Source organism: Aedes albopictus, chromosome 1 (genome assembly GCF_035046485.1).
Source record: "Aedes albopictus strain Foshan chromosome 1, AalbF5, whole genome shotgun sequence".
Classification (NCBI taxonomy): domain Eukaryota; kingdom Metazoa; phylum Arthropoda; class Insecta; order Diptera; family Culicidae; genus Aedes; species Aedes albopictus.
This window is the reverse complement of record NC_085136.1, coordinates 119,653,198-119,676,533: the sequence shown is the minus strand read 5'-3', so window position 1 is coordinate 119,676,533 and position 23,336 is coordinate 119,653,198. Positions and strand designations below refer to the sequence as shown.

General features: G+C 41.0%; 1 protein-coding gene across 1 annotated transcript; it reads left to right on the top strand.

The window, feature by feature from the left end:
- Positions 1 to 1,226: 1,226 nt before the first annotated feature.
- LOC134289163 (uncharacterized) lies at positions 1,227 to 1,948 on the top strand. The gene is made up of 2 exons (XM_062855100.1): positions 1,227 to 1,872; positions 1,926 to 1,948. Exons 1-2 carry the CDS (start codon positions 1,227 to 1,229, stop codon positions 1,946 to 1,948), a joined length of 669 nt encoding a protein of 222 aa, XP_062711084.1.
- The last annotated feature ends 21,388 nt before the right edge of the window (positions 1,949 to 23,336 follow it).

The following is a 23,336-nucleotide window of genomic DNA, read 5'->3' as shown; positions in this document are numbered from 1 at the left end:
ACAGTCTTCTGATTCGAGCCGAAATAACAATAAAATTGTGCTGAAATGAAATAAACTATCATTTTGTCGGCGCGTCGCCGGGTTCAAGTGGCACTCAGGGCAATCACGAGAGTTTGAAACAAAAGACTGAAATCTGAAACAAATTTCAAAAGGTTCATTTTAAGCCTGAATGCTGAAATAGTGATTTGACTAATTTTTAATTGGGTTTAATCGGTTTAATCTACCTTTAATTGCATATTTGTAACTTTTTACCACAGACAAACAGACGTAACACCTTGAACGATTTTCATGAAAATCCATCGCCCAGTTCACACTACCATCACCTGGTGGAAAAGTTGCACGAACCACTGTGTTGTGCCATATCGTCAACAGAAGGCGCTAGTGTGAAACGTCAAACGCATAGAAAAACGATGCGCGCGCCTCTGGTTGTGAAAGCCATGACTATAAAAATTTAAAATGATCGTTAAAAGCGTGGTCGATGGAAATTTTGCAAGTGTTACGTCTGTTTGTCTGTGTTTTTACCTTTCTTGTGCACCAAAGTGTACTGAAAGGCAATATCACAGACAAACAGACGTAACACCTTGAACGATTTTCATGGAAATACATCGCCCAGCTCACCCTACCATCACCTGGTGGAAAAGTTGCACGAATCACTGTGTTGTGCCATATCGTCAACAGAAGGCGCTAGTGTGAAACGTCAAACGCATAGAAAAACGATGCGCGCGCCTCTGGTTGTGAAAGCCACAACTATGAAAATTTAAAATGATCGTTAAAAGCGTGGTCGATGGAAATTTCGCAAGCGTTACGTCTGTTTATCTGTGGCAATATGTTCACTAAAAACACAAATTTTCGATAGAAGGCTCGGAGGGTCAAGTCACATATACCAAACAACTCAGTTCGACGAATTGTGGTGGTGCCCAATACACTCTTCGCATCGTCTTGTGCACACCTCTCACTACTATCGCTTTGACAGCGAAGGTACACAGGACAGTCAGTCTGATGCTTTCAATCGCGCTATTCGTATCGTAAATAAAACATTCTTGAGTTCAGTATATTTCGTCCGCTTTATTCGTAAACCGTTCCGAGAACCCCACACTGGTGACCACCGTCGCGAGACCTACGTGAACCACCGTGTAACGTCGCGTAAAATCGTCGGATATCGCGAAAAACATCCGAATTTTCGCAAACAAAACTCGCCGCGAGACGCCATCTTGAAACGCATCAAAATGGCACAGCAAAACTCGGGATCCGACTCACGCATTGCCGGTGGGTCGACGATGCACACGACCGCAGCAGTATCCGTCAAGTTGCCAGAGTTTTGGAAGACGGATCCCCTCATGTGGTTCGCTCAAGCTGAGGCCCAGTTTGCGCTAGCCGGAATAAAAAACGATCAAACCAAATTCTTCCACATCATCGCCAAAGTGGACCAAACAGTGTTGCGGCACATTTCAGACATCGTGGCAAATCCCCCAGCACAGGACAAATACGATTCTGTCAAAACACGACTGATCTCTCGTTTCGAGCTGTCGGCGCAGGAGAAGTTCGAGAAACTCCTGAATTCCTGTGATCTTGGGGATATGCGTCCGACCCATCTCCTTGCAAAGATGCAGGAACTGGCTACAAATCTAAACGTCAACGAAGATTTGATGAAAATGCTGTTCATGCAGCGAATGCCAACAAGTATTCGAGCAGTACTGGCAGTCTGTGACGTCAAAGTCGACCAGCTCGCTGCAATGGCCGATAAAATGGTTGACTCCTCCGGCCCACAAGTAGCCGCCGCAGCGGCACCCGCAGTTCCAGATTTGCAAGATCTCGAAGCTCAAATTGCTGCCCTGACGAGTGAAGTACGACGACTGAAAGCTGGTCCGAACCGTGAGAGATCTCGCTCATTTTCGCGTCGTCGCATTGATTCCCAACCCGCACAGGAGATTTGTTGGTACCATCGTAAATTTCGCGCAGCCGCCCAACAATGCCGATCTCCATGCCGCTACAATCAGTCAAAAAACTGAATTCCTTCTCACCTGAGACGGCCGAGGTGAGAACGGCAACGAAAAGCAGCCGTCTTATCATTTTTGATCGGACAGCAAACAAACGCTTCCTAGTGGATACCGGATCGGACCTGTCAATAATACCAGCAACATCGAAGGACAAAAAAAGCAGCTCCTCTCAGTGGCAGTTGCATGCGGCCAATGGAACCGTCATCAAAACATTTGGCCACCGGTTCGTAACAACCGACATGGGCCTACGTCGGAAGTTTTCCTGGAACTTCATAATAGCTGACGTGAGTACACCCATCATAGGAGCTGACTTCCTCGCACATTTTGGAATCATCGTTGATCTCAAGCGACGCCGGCTCATTGATTCGACTACGAAGCTGCACTCAATTGGTGGATTAGTTACTCCAACGCTGTTCAACGTTACAACGGTAGTCGGGAGTCATCCGTTTAAGGATTTGTTTGAGGAGTTCCGTGGAATTACGTTGCCTTCCACCCTACGTTCTGAAGTTCAGCACGATGTGACTCACCATATCCAGACTAGAGGACCACCGTTATCCTGTAAGTGTCGTCGACTTCCTCCGGACAAATTGCAGGCTGCCAAACAGGAGTTTGAAACAATGTTAGAACTCGGGATATGTCGCCGGTCGAGCAGTCCTTGGGCAAGCCCATTGCACTGTGTGCGGAAGAAAAATGGACTATGGCGATTTGTCGGCGATTACAGACGACTAAACGCAGTGACTGTACCAGACCGATACCCAGTACCACATATTCACGACCTCCTGAACGCGCTACATGGTAAGTCCATATTTACTACACTTGATTTGGAGCGGGCTTATCATCAAATTCCCGTAGAAGAGTGTGATATACCAAAAACTGCTGTGATCACACCCTTCGGGTTATTTGAATTCACGAAAATGCAGTTCGGGTTGTGCAACGCTTCTCAGACGTTCCAACGTTTTATGCATCGGCTATTGGGCGATCTTGACTTTGTGATTGTTTTTGTTGATGACATTTGTATTGCTTCAGCTAACGAGGAGGAGCATCGTCAGCATATTCGTTGTGTTCTCGAACGCCTCCACAAAAACGGATTGGTCATCAACCCTGCCAAAAGTCAATTTGCTCAGCGCGAAGTGGAGTTTCTCGGGTATCTCGTGAATAAAGATGGACTACGACCCCTGCCCGACCGAGTGCAGGCATTGCAAGATTTCAAGCTACCAGGTACAGTCAAAGAACTGCGCAGATTCCTTGCCCTGATAAATGGTTATAAACGATTTCTTCCACATGCCACAGATCAGCAAGATGCTCTGAGAAAACTCATACCCGGAAACCGTAAGAACGATACAAGAAAACTCGATTGGTGCGACGAATCAAGGGCAGCTTTTGAGAGCTGCAAGCAGAGCATCGCCAAGGCAGCTCTTCTGCACTACCCCAATCCGACAAAACGATTAAGCTTGATGGTGGATGCTTCCAACACATCGGCCGGTGCGGTACTACAACAGTATGAAAACGGTCACTGGCATCCACTCGGATTTTTCTCGCAGAAATTTTCACAATCTCAAATGAAGTATTCGACATTTGGCAGAGAACTGACAGCCATGAAGTTGGCTGTAAAATACTTCAGGTACCTGATCGAAGGAAGAGCATTCACTATCTTTACTGATCACCGACCGCTAACGTATGCGCTCACGTCCTCAAGTCACAACTATCTGCCGCATGAGGAGCGGTACCTCGGATACATTTCTCAGTTTACATCTGACATTCAACACGTGAGTGGCTGTAACAACGAAGTTGCCGACGCCCTCTCCCGCGTGCAAGCAATTTCAATGCCATGTTCGCTGAACTTCGAGGAAATAGCAGCGGAGCAAGCAGTTGACGAAGAGTTGCAGAGGCTGTTAGACGGACGCACGTCCCTTCGATTGGAGCAAAAATCGATACCACATTCCCAGACGAAAATATATTGTGACGTATCGCTTAAGAATCGTGTTCGACCCTACATTCCCAAGAAGTTTCGGTTGAATGTTCTTAAAACGATCCACGCTGTTTCCCATCCAGGTATTCGAGCTAGTCGTAAATTGCTGGTGGATCGATTCGTCTGGCCGTCGATAAACAAGGACGTTAAGGAGTACGTGCAGTCCTGCGATAATTGCCAGCGTTCTAAAATTCATCGACACACGTCCTCGCCGTTGCAAAGTTTTGGCGTTCCCAAGACCAGATTCCTTCATGTGCACATTGATCTAGTTGGTCCTTTACCGTCATCGAAGGGTAACCGTTATGTGTTAACAATGGTTGATAGGTTTACGAGATGGCCCGAAGCAGTTCCGCTTCCCAACATGACTGCTGAATCCGTAGCTGACGCGCTTCTTGCTGGTTGGATTTCGCGCTTCGGTGTTCCCGAAACAATAACTACCGATCAAGGACGGCAGTTTGAGTCGGAGCTCTTCCGGGAACTAAACCATCTACTTGGTGTGCAACGGATCCGTACGACAGCTTACCATCCCCAAGCAAACGGCATGGTCGAACGTTTTCACAGAACGATGAAAGCTGCTATCATGTGCGTGGACTCAAAGCACTGGAGTGAAAGACTTCCGTTGATTCTCTTGGGTCTTCGCGCATCATTTCGAGAGGATATGCAGTGCTCGTCAGCTGAAATGGTATACGGGCAACCACTGCGACTACCGGGCGAATTCTTCGAAGCGCAAAAAGGAGAGAGAGTGGACCGCACGGAATTCGTTCGTTCTCTTAGGGAAACACTCCAACAGCTCACCCCAGTCGGTGGTACGAATCACTCCAATCGACCGGTGTTTGTGCCGGACAAATTATCCTCCTGTGACTACGTTTTTGTTCGTATTGATTACGTCAAACATCCACTTCAACATCCATACGAAGGACCGTATAAAGTGGTAGAACGACACAGCAAATTCTTCGACGTCCTTGTCGGCGGGAACAGAAAACGCATTTCCGTCGACAGAATTAAACCAGCATTCATGTCTACTGAAGATCCAGAACATCATCCGAACGACGAGGCCAAAACCAAAGTTACACCTTCAGGACACCGTGTCCGATTCCTCGTGTAACTGGAGGGGGCCCTGTGGTGGTGCCCAATACACTCTTCGCATCGTCTTGTGCACACCTCTCACTACTATCGCTTTGACAGCGAAGGTACACAGGACAGTCAGTCTGATGCTTTCAATCGCGCTATTCGTATCGTAAATAAAACATTCTTGAGTTCAGTATATTTCGTCCGCTTTATTCGTAAACCGTTCCGAGAACCCCACAGATCGTTAAAAGCGTGGTCGATGGAAATTTCGCAAGCGTTACGTCTGTTTATCTGTGGCAATATGTTCACTAAAAACACAAATTTTCGATAGAAGGCTCGGAGGGTCAAGTCACATATACCAAACAACTCAGTTCGACGAATTGAGATTTTGTCTGTGTGTGTATGTATGTCTGTGCACAAAAAAGGTCACTCACTTTTAAGGCACTTCCCATTGGCCGACTTTTCGGATTATAGCTTGAATCGAACCGGAATTTTACCGCATTGTTTGCTATTAAAAAAATGGTCCAGATCGATCGAAGCGTTCCAAAGTTATGGCCGTTTTAGTGATCCAGACCCGTCACATACTGGCCATGTATAAAGCTGAACCAAGCCCTATCATGCGACACATCGCACTGTGCCGATTTTTGTAACCTTTAGCATGATTGGCAAATTTTGTGCAGAACTCAACATTGGAGAGTCTCCAGTGTAGACCAGAAATTCCACGATGTTGGCCCACAATTTAAGCTGGCGGCCTAATAAATAATATTCAAGATGGCGGATCAAAACTCAAGATAGGGGATGTTTATTTGAGTTTTATGCTCTAAAACCATACAATATGGGTTGTTTATATATGGTATGGGGAAAATGTTTGGAGTCCATAAATAGCTACATGGAATCTAAGATGGCGGTCTAAAATCCAAGATTGTGGCTAAACTTTCAAGATGGCAGCTGTTTAATGGAGTTTAATGCTCTAAACTCTGCAATAGGGTATATTTGGTATAAAGAAGATGTCTGGAGTCCAAAAATGGCGACCAGAACACCCAAGATGGTGGTCTGAAATCCAAGACGGAGGCCCAAGATTCAAGATGGCAGCTGTTTAACCTTCCTAAGGGAACGTCTATAAAATACGTCACGCAAAATTTGACAATTTTCAACCACCCCTATGTCACACTTTTTGTATGAGGCCTCTAAAATGTTTGTATGGGTCGTCACACTTTGCCGAATCCCCCCTCCCCCCTCAAAGCGTGACGTGGATTTATGGACCCTAAGATGTTTGGTTTTTCGCATTTCGATAGCGTATAGTGCACGCTCGGCACGCTCGAGTGCACGTTCAGCGTGCCTGTCTTGGTTATATTGACCCCAAGAATATCCAAGAATGTGGTCTAAAATCCAAGATGGCGACTCCAAATACGAGATGGCGGCTGTACAATGAAGTTGCTGGCTCTAAAAACATGCAATATGGCTATATTTTGTATGGGGAAGATGTCTGGAGTAAAAAAATGGCAACCAAAATATCCAAGATGGTGACCCAAAATTAAGGATGGTAGCTAAAACTCCATGGCTCAAAAACTATGCAATATGGATATTAGACTGGGTCAACAAAGTCGATTTTTTGGAACAACGCTTTTTCGATTCATTTTAGCATTCAAAGCATCTGTGCAAAATTTGGGAGCGATTGGTCGCTTCCCCGTATTCCGCATTGCGATTCAAATTTGTATGGAATTTAGTATGGGAAAACGTGCTTTTTTGCATTTTTCTCATAAATTGAAATTCTTCGTCTAAAACAGTCTAATCAATGACGGTAAAGTATAGCCTAGGATATGCCGAAAAACTTTGCCGAAGACCACAAAGTGATCCGGCACTTGTGAAAAAAGTTATAACGTACACATTGCCCAGTGGTGCTTAACATTTAACATGTAAAGGAATAACATCAATAATAAAATCTCAATTTTTGGCCTAAGTTACCAGGCGAATAACTTTTTTCACAAGCGTCGTATCACTTTGCAGTCTTCGGCAAAGTTTTTCGGCATATCCTAGGCTATACTTTAAAGCCATTAGTTACATGGTATTAGACAAAATAATTCAAGTTATGAGTAAAATGCAAAAAAGGACGTTTTCCCATACTAACTTCCATACAAATTTCAATCGCAATGCGGAATACGGGGATTCAACCAATCGCTCCCAAATTTTGCACAGTTGTTTTGGGCGCTAATATAGATTGAAGAAGCTTTGTTCCGGGTTGATACGATCAAATTTAAAGTTTCTCCATACAACGTTGACCCACTCTAATGGATATATTTGGTGTGGGGAAGATGTTCGGAGTAAAAAAATGGCGACCATAATATAAAAGATGATGGCTTAAAATTCAAGATGGCGGCTGCTTAATGGAGCTTTAGTCTTCAATACCATGCAATATAAGCATATTTGGTATGGGGAAGATGTCTGGAGTCCAAAAATGGCGACTAGAATATCAAAGATGCCGGGGCCCGTGGCGTAGTTGGTCACACGTTCGCTTCATATGCGGATGGTCATGGGTTTGATTCCCAGCCCCGGCACTTGCAATTTTTCGTCAGTTGCTTTTCCCCCGAGAGCAACTGACACTGACTCTCTTCTGATATTTGGTATAAAAAAGATGTCTGGAGTCCAAAAATGGCGACCAGAATATTCAATATGGTGGTCTCAAATCCAAGATGGCGGCTCAGAATTCAAGATGGTAGCTGTTTAATTGAGTCTCAGGCTCTAAAACCATGCAATATGGGTATATTTTTGGTATGCGGAAGATATCTGAAGTCCTAAAACGGTGACCATGATATCCAAGATGGCGATCTAAAATCCAAGATGGCGGCTTCAAATTCGAAATGGCGGCTGTTGAATGGAGTTGTAGGCCGTAACCATGTAATATATTTATATTTGGTATGAGGAAGATATCTGGAGTCCAAAAATGGCGATTATAATACCTAAAATGGCGGCCCCAAATTTAAGATGGCGATTGTTTAATTAAGATTTAGGCTCTAAAACCATGCAATATGGATAAATTTGGAATAGGGAAGATGACTGTAGTTCAAAAATGGCAAACAGAATTTCAAGATAGCGGTCTAAAATCCAAGATGGCTGTTCCAAATACAAGATGGCGACTATTCAATGGAATTTTAGGTTAAAAACCGTGCAATATGGGCATTGCTCATATTCGGTATAAAGATGTCTGGAGTCCAAACATAGGCGACCATAGTATCCAAGATGGCGGTCTAAAATTCAAGGTGGCGTCCCGAAATCAAACATGGCAGCTGTTCAATGGATATTCAGGTTCAAACAATGCAATACAGGGCCCATATAGCCGAGGCGGTAAACGCACGGGTATTCAGCATGACCATGCTGAGGGTGACGGGTTCGATTCCCGGTCGGTCCAGGATCTTTTCGTAAAGGAAATTTCCTTGACTTCCTTGGGCATAGAGTATCTTCGTGCCTGCCACACGATATACGCATGCAAAATGGTCATTGGCAGAGGAAGCTCTCAGTTAATAACTGTGGAAGTGCTCATAGAACACTAAGCTGAGAAGCAGGCTTTGTCCCAGTGAGGACGTAACGCCAAGAAGAGGAGAGGAGGACCATGCAATATGGATATATTTGGTGTGGGGAAGATGTTCGGAGTAAAAAAATGGCGACCAAAATATAAAAGATGATGGTTTAAAATTCAAGATGGCGACTGCTTAATGGAGCTTTAGTCTTCAATACCATGCAATATAAGCATATTTGGTATGTGGAAGATGTCTGGAGTCCAAAAATGGCGACTAGAATATCAAAGATGCCGGGGCCCGTGGCGTAGTTGGTCACACGTTCGCTTCATATGCGGATGGTCATGGGTTTGATTCCCAGCCCCGGCACTTGCAAATTTTCGTCAGTTGCTTTTCCCCCGAGAGCAACTGACTCTGACTCTCTTCTGAGCCCCATGGCTCAAACGGACCCGGATACCTGGACATCGGCGTACTGCTACTCATAATGGACTGGAAAGGAACAACGGCCATCCATCGTCATCCTTGTGCTCATCATTCTACTAGGTATGTTAGGAGCGCCAAGTCGATCGGCGAGCCCCTCGAATGATGTAGCCGCACCCTTGCATCAATCGAGGGATCGTCAGCTATAAAGTTGAACGATTACCTGACAGTACGGGCAATCGGCAAAAACAATAGCGAGCAACAAAAAGTGAAGTTGTTTTTATAGACTCCACCAATTTTTTCTTAAATCTACAGTTTATCTTAATATTATCGCTTAAATTAGGTAACATTAAAAAAACAACAATTTGAAGTACATATTAGCCTAATTGAACCTATTATTCGTTAAATGCTACAGGCAATTACATGCAAACTACCAGTGTACTCATACGCGGATTCAACGATCTAAAACTATTATTGTGTATCGTTTGGGTAAATGTGAATTATGAATTGCAATTGAACCATATAATGAAATTATTTAAAATATAGATCGCGAGCAGACGCTGACTGTAAAATTTTCTGGGACATAAAAACAGTGTGAATCACCAACAGTAAGCAAAGCAATCTATACTATTATTAATATGCGTAGTATAACTTGAATTTTCTCTACATTTGCCAGGAATTTATAATTTATAAATCCCCAAATCACAACCGGAAATAAATTTATAGATTCAACCGATTCTAGTCTCAGATCATTTAACAACAAGGTATAAAGTAGCAGAAGTGAAAGCAGCAGAAAGGCAACCAGTTCGATAAAGAAGAATAGAATCTAGGCACTGTACAAAATGTAAGTGCAGCTGTCATTTGAAATTGCTCACGTAGTGCCCCAGTGGACAATAGAGCTGTAAATTAGGTTAAGTGATTAAGAATAAAAAATATCAAAGATGGCGGCTCACAATTCAAGATAACGGTTGTTTTATAGAAATTAAGACTCAAAAACCAAAAGTCAGATAAACGATATGATTTCTGGTGCCATGATATGGTTTTTTGTTAAACGGAAGAGAGTGCAATATTCTCAATATATCACTTAATTTTTGTTGAAATGGGTGTTCGAAGGTACGAGAAAGGAGCCATCTCCGCTAGATTGATTAATTAGGGCTTCTTTAGATAATGTTGGATCATCCTCGTGCATGAAAGATTTTAAACCTAATAGAACGAACGCGACATTCTGTGCCCTAGGTCAGGTACAAAGATATATTTGCATATTTGTCTTTTTCAAATGGGGAACTAACAAGACAGCAAACCGTTTCCAAGTACTCAGTCTGAGGGCAGTCTTCCACCGGAACTCTCTCTCTCCCGCGCTAATGACGATGATAGCATAATTTGGGGCCAACAAATAAGGAGGATGTCTGTGTAACCTTGTAGTTTATTGTTATTGCTCGACATTAAACAATTGGAGGCAAAAATATCGCAGGGAAATCAATTAATTGTGCCGTAGGCGGATCGACGACGGTATGGCTAACAACCCAGTCCCTAGTTCGCCAAAACACCCCCAGGAGCCGCCGCCTCTACGACCGTATCGAGAAGGGGTTTATCGAACGGCAAAGATTTTGGCTCAAGGATAGAAATGATAACGATTATTGTTTGGGAAGGAAGCCACGTGCTGTGGTGTTTTCTCGGATGTGGGTGTCAGAGATACTTCTCCTCGGGAAATTAAAGGTCTATCGGAACGGATTTTCACTCGCACCGGAACGATGCTAATTAATTTCTAATTGCCGAATGAAGCTCGTTTCGGAACTGGTTCGGAAATAAAACGGAATTCGGTAATGGCGCATTTAAGTGTTTAGAAACATTCCTTTGAAAGCGCATCAACTCGGCAAGCCTCGTTGGATAACTTACGACTCGTGCTGCAAAAATCATTATTTTGCAACTCGTTGCATAAATAACTATTTCAAAATACTTATCCATTGCCTTCATTACCATTGAGTACAAACAACATAACTCCAAGCGCTCATAAACTAGGTAGCCATCATCATTAATAAGTTCATTAGCTTCTTAATCCTTTAGGATACTTTTATCATTTCAAACGTGAAATAAATGGATACCTACCAGGCATTATAGATTTCCGTTGAACCCACAAATCTTTCTCTATGTCAACTCTGCTAAATGAATCGGACCGGCTTTATAGCGGCATGACATAGGCATCCGTTCTAAATGACTTCACTTAAGCAGCTTGATCTGGCCCTCTTTTGCTTTGATACCTTCCAAAGAATTTCTTTCACTTGACCCTGCCCAAAGGGTGAAAATCCTTTTTGATTCCCTCAACATACGTAGGTGCATATGGATACAAATGTGACAAAAGCTGTCTGTGCCACATTCCGTCTAAACGTCCAGCCCGACTAGGAAGACATTTCAGGATGGCGCCAAACCGTACGTCAGGGTGAATGAAGGCAAATAGGCTTTGCTCAAATGATCATTAAGTCAACCCATCCCTCTTAGAAGTTTTGCAATCATATAGAATTTTTTTTTTACACATCAGTTGCTTGAATCCTTCTTCAACTCGGACCATCAAACGAGCACAAGTTAGCTGGAAGGAAGTCCCAGGAGTGTGTTAGAATGTGTTGTGGGTCGGTAAGTATGGGATTTTCACTCCATTTGAGCTTCGTCCATATGTACCGCTATAGATCCAACGGAGCTATTCGGTCCACCGGATTTGGAAAGGGAAAGTTTCCAGTTCGCTTCTAGGAGAGTATCTAAAAAGGAATCAAACGGCTGGCAACAAAGTGTGGAACAAAACAGAAAACCAACAATCGGATGTGCTTAAAGTCGTTCCAAGCCCGGAGATGGTATGGAGAGAGAAGCCATTCAGAGAATCAAGTGATACAGATTTCTTCCTATTTGTTATCGATTCCGGAGGAGGGGTGGGATGACCGTCACCACTTGCTAAAGGATGCTGCTTGGCGTTGCTGGAAGGTAGTAGAAGCGGGAGATTCATGCGGAAGGAGAAAATGGATGGGGAAAATACGTTAGTTTGTAGAAACATGTGTTTCGGTTTGGGAAATGATGTGTGACTCACATCTCAATCGGGGTGACCGTTAGAAGTGATTGCTGCGGACAATATTGTTTTGGTGAAGGTTTTCTTTAAACGGATAACTGGAACTTGAATGGAATCGGTTATAATCGAAGATGGCTTTAAAACTTCAATTATTTCTAATCCTAGCATAGCAAAATGATGGGTTCGATTTTTGGTTGGTCCAGGAACTTTTCATTATGGAAATTTTCTTGCCTTCTTTGGGCATAGTGTATCTTCGTGCATGTCACACATGCAAAAATAATCATTGGCAGCGGAAGTTCTCAGTTAATAACAGTAGAAGTGCTTATAAGTGAGTCTCGTACTAATGCATCCACTGGTTTCGGTGTCTTCAACGAAAACTCCACAACTTCAGGAACCTTGTTCGGATTATGTTGCTGGGCTGGCAGCAATCAACTTCGCTTTGGGGATGATTTCCAACATGTCCGCAGACCATTTCTTCATCTTCTCGGATAGCCTTAGTTCTATTGAGGCACTTCGGTCGATGACACCTGTTGAACATTCATGGGTGCAGTGGTCGAAAGATCATACAGATTACCTTTGTATGGATCCCCTCAAATTGCTCAAATTATGGCAATGAGAAGGCGGACAAAGGTGGGCGCACAGGAAGGTGAGATCTATGATAGAAGAATTTCACACGATGAATTTTTCCATTTTGTTCGCTAGAGTTCTCTTCAAAGTTGGCAAAGTAATTCCTTAGGAACTCTTTGAGGAAATTCCTTGAGTAATCCCTGAGGAATATCCTTGAAGTATCCCTTAAGAAATTTCATGAACGTTTTCTGATGGAATTTCTTGAGATTTTTTTTAAATTCCTAACCACTTAACCAAATTTACAGCTCTTTCGTCCACTTGGGCACTACGTGAGCTTTTCAAATTGGCAGCTGCGCTTACACTTTGTACAGGGCCTAATAATGTATTCTATTTTTATTGTACTATATCGAACTGGTTGCCTTTTTTACCATTTCATTTGTTTATTTGGCTCGCTTGTTTAATTGAAAACTCTACAGAGCCGCAAATCGTAGAGAATACATTTATAAATTGTTATTCTAATAATTCGATATAAGCGTGTCTAATAAAATTACATTCGCACGCACTTCTTCCTTGGGCGCGAGCTCGATCCAGAACCAGAGCTTGAACGGGAAGCCGCAAATTGAGCACGTCGCTGGTTGGCCTGGTTTCCCATTGGCTCTAGAGTCGCCTTTGATGCCGTCTCCAAATCATCCTTCACGATCGTTTGTTTCTCCAAATCAGCTTCACAAATGTCCAGTTGTTCCTGATCCGCTTCTGTCGTATCCGTTGCCTGTTCGTTTACATCGTCTTCTAGAATTTCAATTATACTGTCCTCTGCTACGATCGAAGGAACCATCTCTTCCGCAACATTTTTTCCTGCCACCACTCCGGCGTACGAATTTGGCGTAGTTTCCGAAGGTTTCTGATTGCCTCGAGTCCGACGATTTGGGCAAGAGTCCTTCCGGTGTCCTACCACGTGGCATGAAAAACAAGTGTTTCTCAGCCCTTAATCCTTTTTGTTTCGATACTTCAATCAGCGGTGGGATATCTTGTTTGATATCGATATGAACACCGCGTACATCATTGAACAGATGATCCAGTCCCAAGTTAGCAGGAAATTTCTCTCTCACTATTCGTTCCATCTTTGCATTTTTTTCCATCTCCAGTGCTAACGCGTCGTCGCTCACCTCTGGTGGGAGATCGAACACCCTAACGTACCGAACGTTGGTGCCAGCAACAGACATACGCACCTCCACAGTGCCACCGTTGGAATAGGCAAATACTTTCGGCTCCGCATTCTGCTCTATTGTTTCCATCAATGCCGCTTGAGACTTGAACTTTATAAACAGCGATCTCTCCTGTGCTGTTCTGTATACTGCCTCCATCTGATCCACACCTGCATTAGGTTGTCCCAAAATTGCACATGGTCAAAAAGCTTGGGGGCTCACCCTGCAAATGATAGCTAAGGGTGTTAGAAAAAAACTTTTGTATGACGGCAACTTTCAGAAATGACGTTTAGAGGTCGCCCCGGCGAGATTTTTGAAAAATGGCTATTCTTTTTAATAAATTTCATACAAATATTTTTTACCGTACAAAAATTGGCAATACCCACTATTTTTATATTTTTTACAGTTTGGTATGGATCCAAACTTCTTGAGAAAAATAATTAACGACATGTTTTGTAGGCAACTTTTTGATACTGAATTTTTGAATTTACTAAAATTTGTCATTTTTTGATATAATGTGCATTTTACCCATTATAAAAAGTATCTGAACCTAATGCTAATTTAAAACAATTTCCATAAAAAGATCGAAAATTTTATGAGGAAAAACTTTGCCGAAGACAGCATTGCGTTTTTTCTATCCGTTTTAGAGTTATTCACGATTTACTATTTAGTGAAATTGGGATTTTTAGATATTTAAAAAAAAATCACAAAAGAACTGCCCAAAAACACATACAAAGTAAAAAATCACGTATGCTCAACAAGTTTTTGTTACAGCATACAGAAAGGTACCTACTAGCGAGAAACTTTATCATTAGGTACCATTTTGAGATGCCTCAGTAGGCCATGGCATTTTTAATGATTATGTACTGGCAATGGTTTATACGAGCATAATACACAACCAAACGCATGGCACATTTTGTATACCATTAAGAAGGTGATGCATTCCGCAAAACATGCCGAGGATTCACTGATGTAATTTCTTGAGGACTCCCTGAAATCCTTAAAGATTCTGTGACGAAATTTCTTGCGAAATCTTTGAGGAGATTCTTAAGGAATTTCTGAGGGAATTCCTTGAAGAAATTTCTTGAGCAATCCCTGAGGGCTTTTGTTTAGTAATCCCTAAGGGCATTCCTTGAGGATTTTCAAAAGAAGTTTCATAGAAGTTTCTTGAGAAATTCCTTAAGTAATCCCTGAGGTTATTTCTTGAGGAATCCCTAAGGGCATTCCTAGAGGGTCCTTGGGAAAATTTCAAGAATTTTCATAATAATTTCCTGAGGTAATTTCTTGAGGATTCTCTGAGTAACCGCTGTTGAAATTTCTTGAGGAATCCCTGAAAATATTTTTTGAGGAATCCCTGATGAAATTCGTTGAATAAGTTTTTTAAGAGCTACTTGAGGAAATTGCTTGGGAAGTCTCTAGGGAAATTCTTTGAGTATTCTCTGACGAAATTTATTGAGGAATCCCCGGAACTCCTTTAGTTATCCCTGTGGATATTTCCTGAGGATTGAGAATTTCTTGATCAATCCCCAAGAAAAGTTCTTGAGGAATCCTTGAGGAAATATTTGAGGATTCCCTGAGAAAATTCCTTGAGTGAGAATTCTCGGAGGATTTTTTTGGGATCCGTGGAAATTCCTTGAGTAATCCCTGAGATAATTTCTTGAAAAATGTCTAAGGGAATTCCTTGAGGATTCCCTGAGGAAATTTTTTAAGGAATTCCTAAGGAAACTGCTTGAATAATCCTTGAAGAAATTTCATAACGATTCCCTGAGGAAATTTCATAACAATTCTCTCGGGCAATTTCTTGAAGAATTCCTGAGGCATTATTGAGTAATCTCTGAGCGAATTCCTTGAGGATTTTGCGAGAAAATTTCTTGAGTAATCGCTGAGAAAATTTCAAAAGGCATCCCTAAAGGCATTCCTTCAGGATTCTCTGAGGAAATTCTTTAAGGAATCCCTGAGGAAATTTCCTGATTAATTTCTAATTTTTTCAGTATTCTCTGAGGGAATTTCTTGAGGATTATCTGAGGAAATTCTTCTAATAATCCCTGGGAAAAACCGGAAAAATCTCCGGAATATTATTTAAAAACATCTCGAGTAACCCCAGAGGATGTTTCCTAAGGAATCCCTGAGGAAATTATATTATGTGTCTGAAAGAATTTCTTACGGATGATCTGAAGAAGTTTCTCAATTATTCTTGAGGAAATTTCTTCTGGAATTGCTAAGGGCATTTTTTGACAAGCCTCTGAGGATAATCCTTGAGTAATCACTGAGTAAACTTCTTGAATAATCCCTGACTAAGTTCTTGAGTATTCTCTAAGGAAGTTTCTTGAAAAATCCCATTGACCCATTGTCAGATCACATCACCAATCATAGGTCCTGACAATTTACTCTATCCCACTAACAAAAATTCCTTCCCAAGACAATCGTGGAGACACTGGGATTCCCGGTCTCTATGACAGCGGTTGTCTTACTAACATTCCCTTCCCTCCTCGATGACCGCAAGGACGTGGTCAGCGCCGTTTTTGACATTACTTGTGAGTTCTCGAGCTGTGCACATTGAGAATAGTAAGCTAGTCCCAAGCCCTATTCATTGGTTCCTTGTGCAATTTCGATTGCTCTGGTCAATCACGGAGTAGCAACTACGAATTGTGCGGTCATCTATGCTCATGCTCATGCTCTAGGGCTGGATGGTATATAGTTTGCATTACCAGGAAATCCAACCATTCAGCTGTTTGTTGAACGAACTCACTCTGACCGTCATCTCAAGCGTCCATCGGATGCACTGCTAAGGAAACCAACTTATTCAGAAGGTCGTCCAACGAGTCTATTGGTTGCACCACCAGAATAATCAAATTTTTAGATAAAAAATAATTGTTCAGATGGTTGTTCAACTGGTTTTGCGAATTCGTCATTTAGACGGTCGTCCAAAGAATCCATTCGCTTGCATTATCAAGAAAACTAAATAATTCGGACGGTCGTCCAACGCTTCTATCAGTTCTACCACCAGGAAAACCAAGGACCTATACGCTTATAGATTCCATCACCAGAAATACTACCTAATCCATACAATCGTCCAACGAGTCTATAGATTGCAACGAAATTCAAATGTTCAGATGTTCATTCAACTCGTTTTTCCATCACAAGGAAGCACAATTCATCCTGACCATCGACCAACATGTCTATCGGTTCGAAAACCAGGAAAAAAAGCACAATCATATGGTCGTCCATCGTGTCTAGCTTTTACATATTACCAATCGTCTAACTTGTTTTTCTATCAAAAGGAAAACGTACTCATTCGGATGGTCGTCCAACATGTCTATCGAGTTTATCACTAGTAAAAACAACCGACCTAGATGGTCGTCCAACGCGTCTATCGGTTAATTATCAGGAATTCTAACTATTCAGGCGGTCGTACAACTCGTTATTACATCACAAGAAAAAAACAGCTTATTCAGACGATCGTCCATTGCATCTACTGATTTCACCATCAGGATAATCAAATTTTCAGACGATTGCCCTAACGATTCCATCATCAGGAAAACCAATTATTCAGATGGTTGTTCAATTCGGTATGCTAAAACCTCATTTAGATGGTCGTCCAAGGCATCCATTCATCGGTTGGCAAGAAAAAAAAATCAGACGGTAGTCCAACGCTCTATCACTTCTACTACCAAGAAAACCAAGGACGGTCGCCCAACACGTCTATTAGTTCCATCATCAGAGAGACTACCTAATCTATACAATCGTCCAACGCGTCTATATTTTATTACAAGTGTGGGATGTGAATCAGAGATGCATTTTGGACGCTCATGAGCTCCCAAGTAACAATTCAAAATCATTAATAAGCATGTCAGTTGATTAAATGTGCTACAAAGGCGCCGACAGTTGTACAAGAGTTTATGTTGAACAAAATGGCGAATAAATGTTTCATGCAGTGGAAACTGCACGTTAGTTAAACATATTTCTGCTCATTGAATAACCAATGGTATAAAAGTTTAAAAACAGTTGCTTAAATATTCACATCATCTGTCCAATAGTGCTCTAATAATGATAGAATACAAGCTGCTTCCAACGTATTAGATGCCGTTATTCCACATAAGATCTTCAATGGAACAAGTAGCCTATTTAAAGTTTAACAACTTTTGCTTGATCATTTTATTCAACTTCACTGATATAGCTTAACAACAAGATATTACCATGTTTCTTTAATACAAATGTTACACTTTTATTCAAGCAATGTTGATTAGCAGTGGTACTGTGTCACTTATTTATCGTTGTTCGCCCTGCCCCTTTTTGTAAACACGATTGTTGATTAGGAGCCTAAAAAGAGCAACCGCGGCTACAAGCTTGAAGACCAAACAAACTTCTTGCAGCAGCTCTAAATATCGCACTCTTCACACTTTTAAAAACATTTTGACTTACCTTTACACTACACGCTCCAACGGCAGCAAAATCGGTAACAAAAATATCAGAAAAAGCAGCTGAAGTGGATCCTGGGCGGCTCTTGGGCGGCTCCTCTGTTTAGTATTGACTATAGATAGTAGAGTAAACGGCTTGTCACTGTTTTTTTCGTGCTCCGGTTTTCTTTTGTTTCGCGTTTTGAACGGTGATTTGGCTGGTGCTATGCCTTCCGGATCGTTCGCTTGTGAGTCTATCGGATGTTTAACCGCGTGTTCCGCATATTTTCCGTCACGTTCTGTGCTATGCATAGCAGCAACTTTATGTGGATTGCAGTGGCTTGTAACGTTACAGCTGGTGGCTCGGCCGCCAGTAATACGCCACCCCGGGAGTCAGTGCTATTTTGCGGAAAAGAAAATTCGCGAGGTCGTCAATAGGCCTTTTCAGTTGACAAGTTCTAGTGGAAAATGTGTAAAAATGTAAAAATTTGAAAGAAAAACAAATGAAAGTGTTGCTCTATGCCTACAAGAAGACGGTGAAGATTGTTCCTGCTGAATTAGGAATTTTACTTCAGATGCTGTGTCTGTTGTTCATCGGAGTTGCTTGAATTCCATCCAGACCAAGATCCAGATATGCTGAAGTACTCGGTGAGAATGTTCCTTTTCTTATTTTGTTGTCGAGTGCCGTGACGAGTCATTTTCAACTGGTGCTCCGACATCCAGACTAGGAAACCGTAACTAGGAAATATATAATCTCCTGATTTGTTTTCACGAGTATTTTCTTGTGACGGGTATTTCTTTCAAATGGCCACGCTGCTTTTGAGCTGGCGGAGTTCAAAGCAATAATGAAGTCGTGTGAGGAAAAGAGCGATATGGGAGTGTAGAATTGATTCTGGAGTAATATAAATTAGTGACAGAGCCTCTCTGGGTAATTTTTGTTTTCCGCTTAATTAAAACATGTAGCAATTGTGGTTAGTTGCGATAATCACAAGATCCAAACGTGGTTTAGGAAGAAATTGATTTTATATTTTATGATGTGATTTTTGAAAATTATAATATCTTTTTTAGTGAATTTTATTTGTAGAATCTTCTTATTTAAATGTGCTTACTTTATGGGCTTATTTTTTGTACTTTCTGGGAAGGGATCATTATACTTTCTTCTCGTTTCAGAGAGCGAGTAATGGCGCTTAAGCCTAGGCTTTGAAGCCAGGACACATGGACAAATGCCTGTGTCCCATCCCAGGAGAAGAGACGCCAAACGGAGTGTGCATTAACCTTTTCAGCAGCACCACTCCCAACGATTTTTTGTTCAAACACCATTCCCCTAATACGAAACGGCTGGTACGGTTGTCCCCGTTTCTTCCTTTATTCAATTCAAAAAGATTTGTCAATCATGTTATTCACAAGTGGGTAACCTGATTGCCTTAAATTTTTGAATTTTCTTTCAACCCATTAGTCTGCACAGTGGGCCTGGCCATTTTAATATTTGTGTCACGTCTCTGACATGCTGCAAATATTAATGCTGACAAGAAAATATCAGAAGAAATTTTGATATTTCCAGGATGCTTTTCAATACTGGCTGTGCAAGCACTAGAATAGAATAGAATAGAATAGACTATAGATAGTAGAGTAAACATAGATCCGCTAAGATGAATCCGTTGTATCCAAACGAACTGTCAAAATCTGTATCCAAACGAGCATGACGTCACGATTTGGACAACATCAATGGAACGCATGACGTCATATTCAAACGTCGCACTTTTGAAAATTATTACTTACACGCTTGAAACATTTTAGTCAGCGGTGTCCGCGGATCTATGTTTACTCTACTATCTATAGTATTGACAATCTACTCTATCCACTTTGTTGCCGCCGGTCAAACCGGGCTTATCTTCCTTATGTTCATATCTTATAGCTGCCTGGAGATACACAAGTTTTACACATTCTCCTCCCGACACAAAACAGGAGCAGTGAAAATAAATAAAGTTCACTTATTTGGACGTTCAAATAAAAAAAAAGTTCGAAGCGATACCAATCTTACAACACAACACCGAACACCGTAAATTACTGACAGACTAGCAAAATAATTAGTATGATTAAACGTTGCGGTTACAACTATTCAAACATTGATCAACTTCATTGTTTATGAAGACAATTAGTTGAATAAAATATGTAAGCAATGTTTAAGCAGCATATGTACGGTAATGTATTCGACTCAGGAATTGAATATTTATATACTGCTTTAAATCTGCCGATTCATGTAATTCGGATTGAAGCAGAGCGGATGCAGACGAGTGTGAACCCAAAGATCCAGAGTTCGAGTCTTTCCATTGATGTGATTTGTCCCATAAGGTGTAATAAAATAAAGATGTTGGGGATACGTAATCAGAGAGAGCTATTCAAGACACAAATGCAGAAATGTTGAAAGTTAAATCATTTTCTCATTTTATTGTTACATGATGCAACATGATGTTGAAGAAACGTTTAAGAATCGTTTTTGTAGCAATTATAAAATCATATCTATAAATAGAAATAAATTTCGTAAGTTGTATCACGGCTCCAGCATGTTTTGATTGTATTATGGTGGAATAAATATCGAAGAAGCTTGTTATTATGCGCTATGCTGCTAGTGCATAATAACGGTTTCTAAAACCATTCTTAAATTATTAAACAAATAGCGTCATACAACATTGTTTAAGAAACGTTGAAGTAAAGTTTATGATGTTTGTGTAAATTGCTGATGGTTCTAACGTTGAACAAGAGTTTCACAACCGATGTACGATCATTGCATAAACATTCATTTCATCGTGCTTATAAAACGGTTGACGTTGAATAGATTCTCATTTTTGGGCGAACAAGAGTTGAAAAACAGTTTTATTTCAAAATAATTCAAAAATAATACGACTTCCAGTTTAATAACGTGGCTTTGAGAAACATTTCTTATAGCAAAAATTGTTTCTTGGGTATTAGCCCATATGAATAAAGCTGAGTAAATACTCTTTACTCAGATCTCCACGGCTTCACATAGATTTAGTAAAGAGTATATATTTACTCAACTTTATTCGTATGGCTTATTGACAGCTCAGATCGTTAGTCAAATGTAGGTAAATAAGGTTCTTGATGTTTGACGACGTCGCGCTTGCACTTAAATCCCGGTCACTTCATTTTCCCACTGATTCAATTAGGGAATCGAATCGCCATGTCCTTTCAAAACTTTAATTTAGGTATTTTATAATCGATTTTTTTCCACCCAGCTCAGTGAATCGTCTTATGGGTGGTAATAAATGCCGTTGTGTGGGTACCTTCATTACACCAGGTAAGAAACGGACTGACGGGACCAGACGAACCAGACGGGCATGACGCTGTTGCGATAGAAATTGTAGTCTCGGAACTGGCTCGTGCCGGTATAATGCATCACGTGTACTTAGAGGAGGACAAATAGCGAAAGGAAGTCTCTAATAAGAGATCAGAGCTGACTATTTCCAATCGTACATAGATAATTAACTACCATTAGTAATCTCTAGGGAGATTTTGCATCCAACGGTGTTTCAAAAACCTTGTGAAAAACTCCACGACCGACAGGCGCGTTCCAACGATGATGACCGCTCAAAACTATCAAATTTGATTTGGTTAAACGAAATATTTTGCATTATTCGATAATTTAGATGTTAATTGACCAATTTATCCTTTCATTGGTTAAAAAAATATTTCCATGCTTAATGACTTACAGTTGAAAAAGCCCAAAATCGCGTATGTTGCCCTATGAATTGAGGTATAGCTCAAAATTGTGACGTGCTGGAGCATCTGAGCCCGGATTCGGATTCAGCGACCCAAAATCTGTCAGAGACACATAAGCTTGCTCTTGAGACAGACCAAAAGTTATTTTTTGTTACGCTGTGAAAACTAACTCATTCGGATCGTCAACATTCAACAATTTATCACTAATAAAACCAACTGACCCAGATGGTCATCCAACGCGTCTATCGATTAATTGGGTTCTTAAGGGGTATCCGGATTATTTTATAACCGGATTCTCCGCCCAAAAATTAGTCGAAATCCAAATCTTCATAATTTTTGGAGTCCAGGAACTATTTTTAAAATGCATTTAAAGTTTATATGGGGAAATTTTTTTGTTCGGGTCGAACTCCCAACTAACAATCGCAAGCCACAAACAAGCATGCATGCTGAATTGTTGCTTTATAATAGTAATGATAGCTGAACTAAAATAATGTTGTGCACATTACTGTACAAATGTTTTTTTCAATTGAAAAAGTTGCTAATGTTCAACCTTTCGTATCGGTGTTAACAATTATAAATTTAAACACTTTTCAAGCGTTTAATAATATTTTTATTCGACTTGCAGTTATTTCTTTACAAAATAGTTTAACAAGACCTTTTTCTGCTTCTTGTCAAGTACATGCAAAAATTAGAACATGTATCAGTATAATGTGTTTTTCACAAGTCAAATAAGCGCTTTCGTTTTATCATACTTCGACTCAGTGTACAGGATGAAAAACACGTGTTTTTTTACTGAACAGCAGCTGAATTAACGTGTTCTTCGGTTGTTAACCATAAACAGAACGTTATTCACCACTGCTGAATAGGAGTCAAAGTGTAATCATTATACAACCACGGGAAGTTTATGTTTTGATTTGAGCGCTTCAATTCATCATCTCTAGGATGGCGCAGATAGGAAGGCAAGCGGCTGGCAATCGATGGGTCTCGAGTTCGAATCTTGATTTAGGTAAATGTATTTGTAGTAATTATTTCACAATAGTTGTTCACAGCATAAGTGTCAATCATAAACTCTCATAGAAATTGAAAAATTTTGCATTTTATTTTTTTGAAATCATTTTTGCAAAAGCTGAATAACAGCTTTACTATCAGTTTGTAAAACGTTTTTAACAACAAACAGTTCAGTTGGTACACAACACTATGCTTTATTGTTTCTCCAAATTTGTGTGAACAAAACCCGAACAAAGCTTGTGCCTGAAAATTATCCAAATGTTATTCAGCACCATGCTGAATTAATTCGTCGTAAAGGTGCTTGTAAAAAGAGTGATTGTTAGTTGGGCTGTCACTTTATCGATTGAACTGTCATTCTATCCACAAAAATGAAAACTGTTTTGTCAATTGAACCATCAAAACA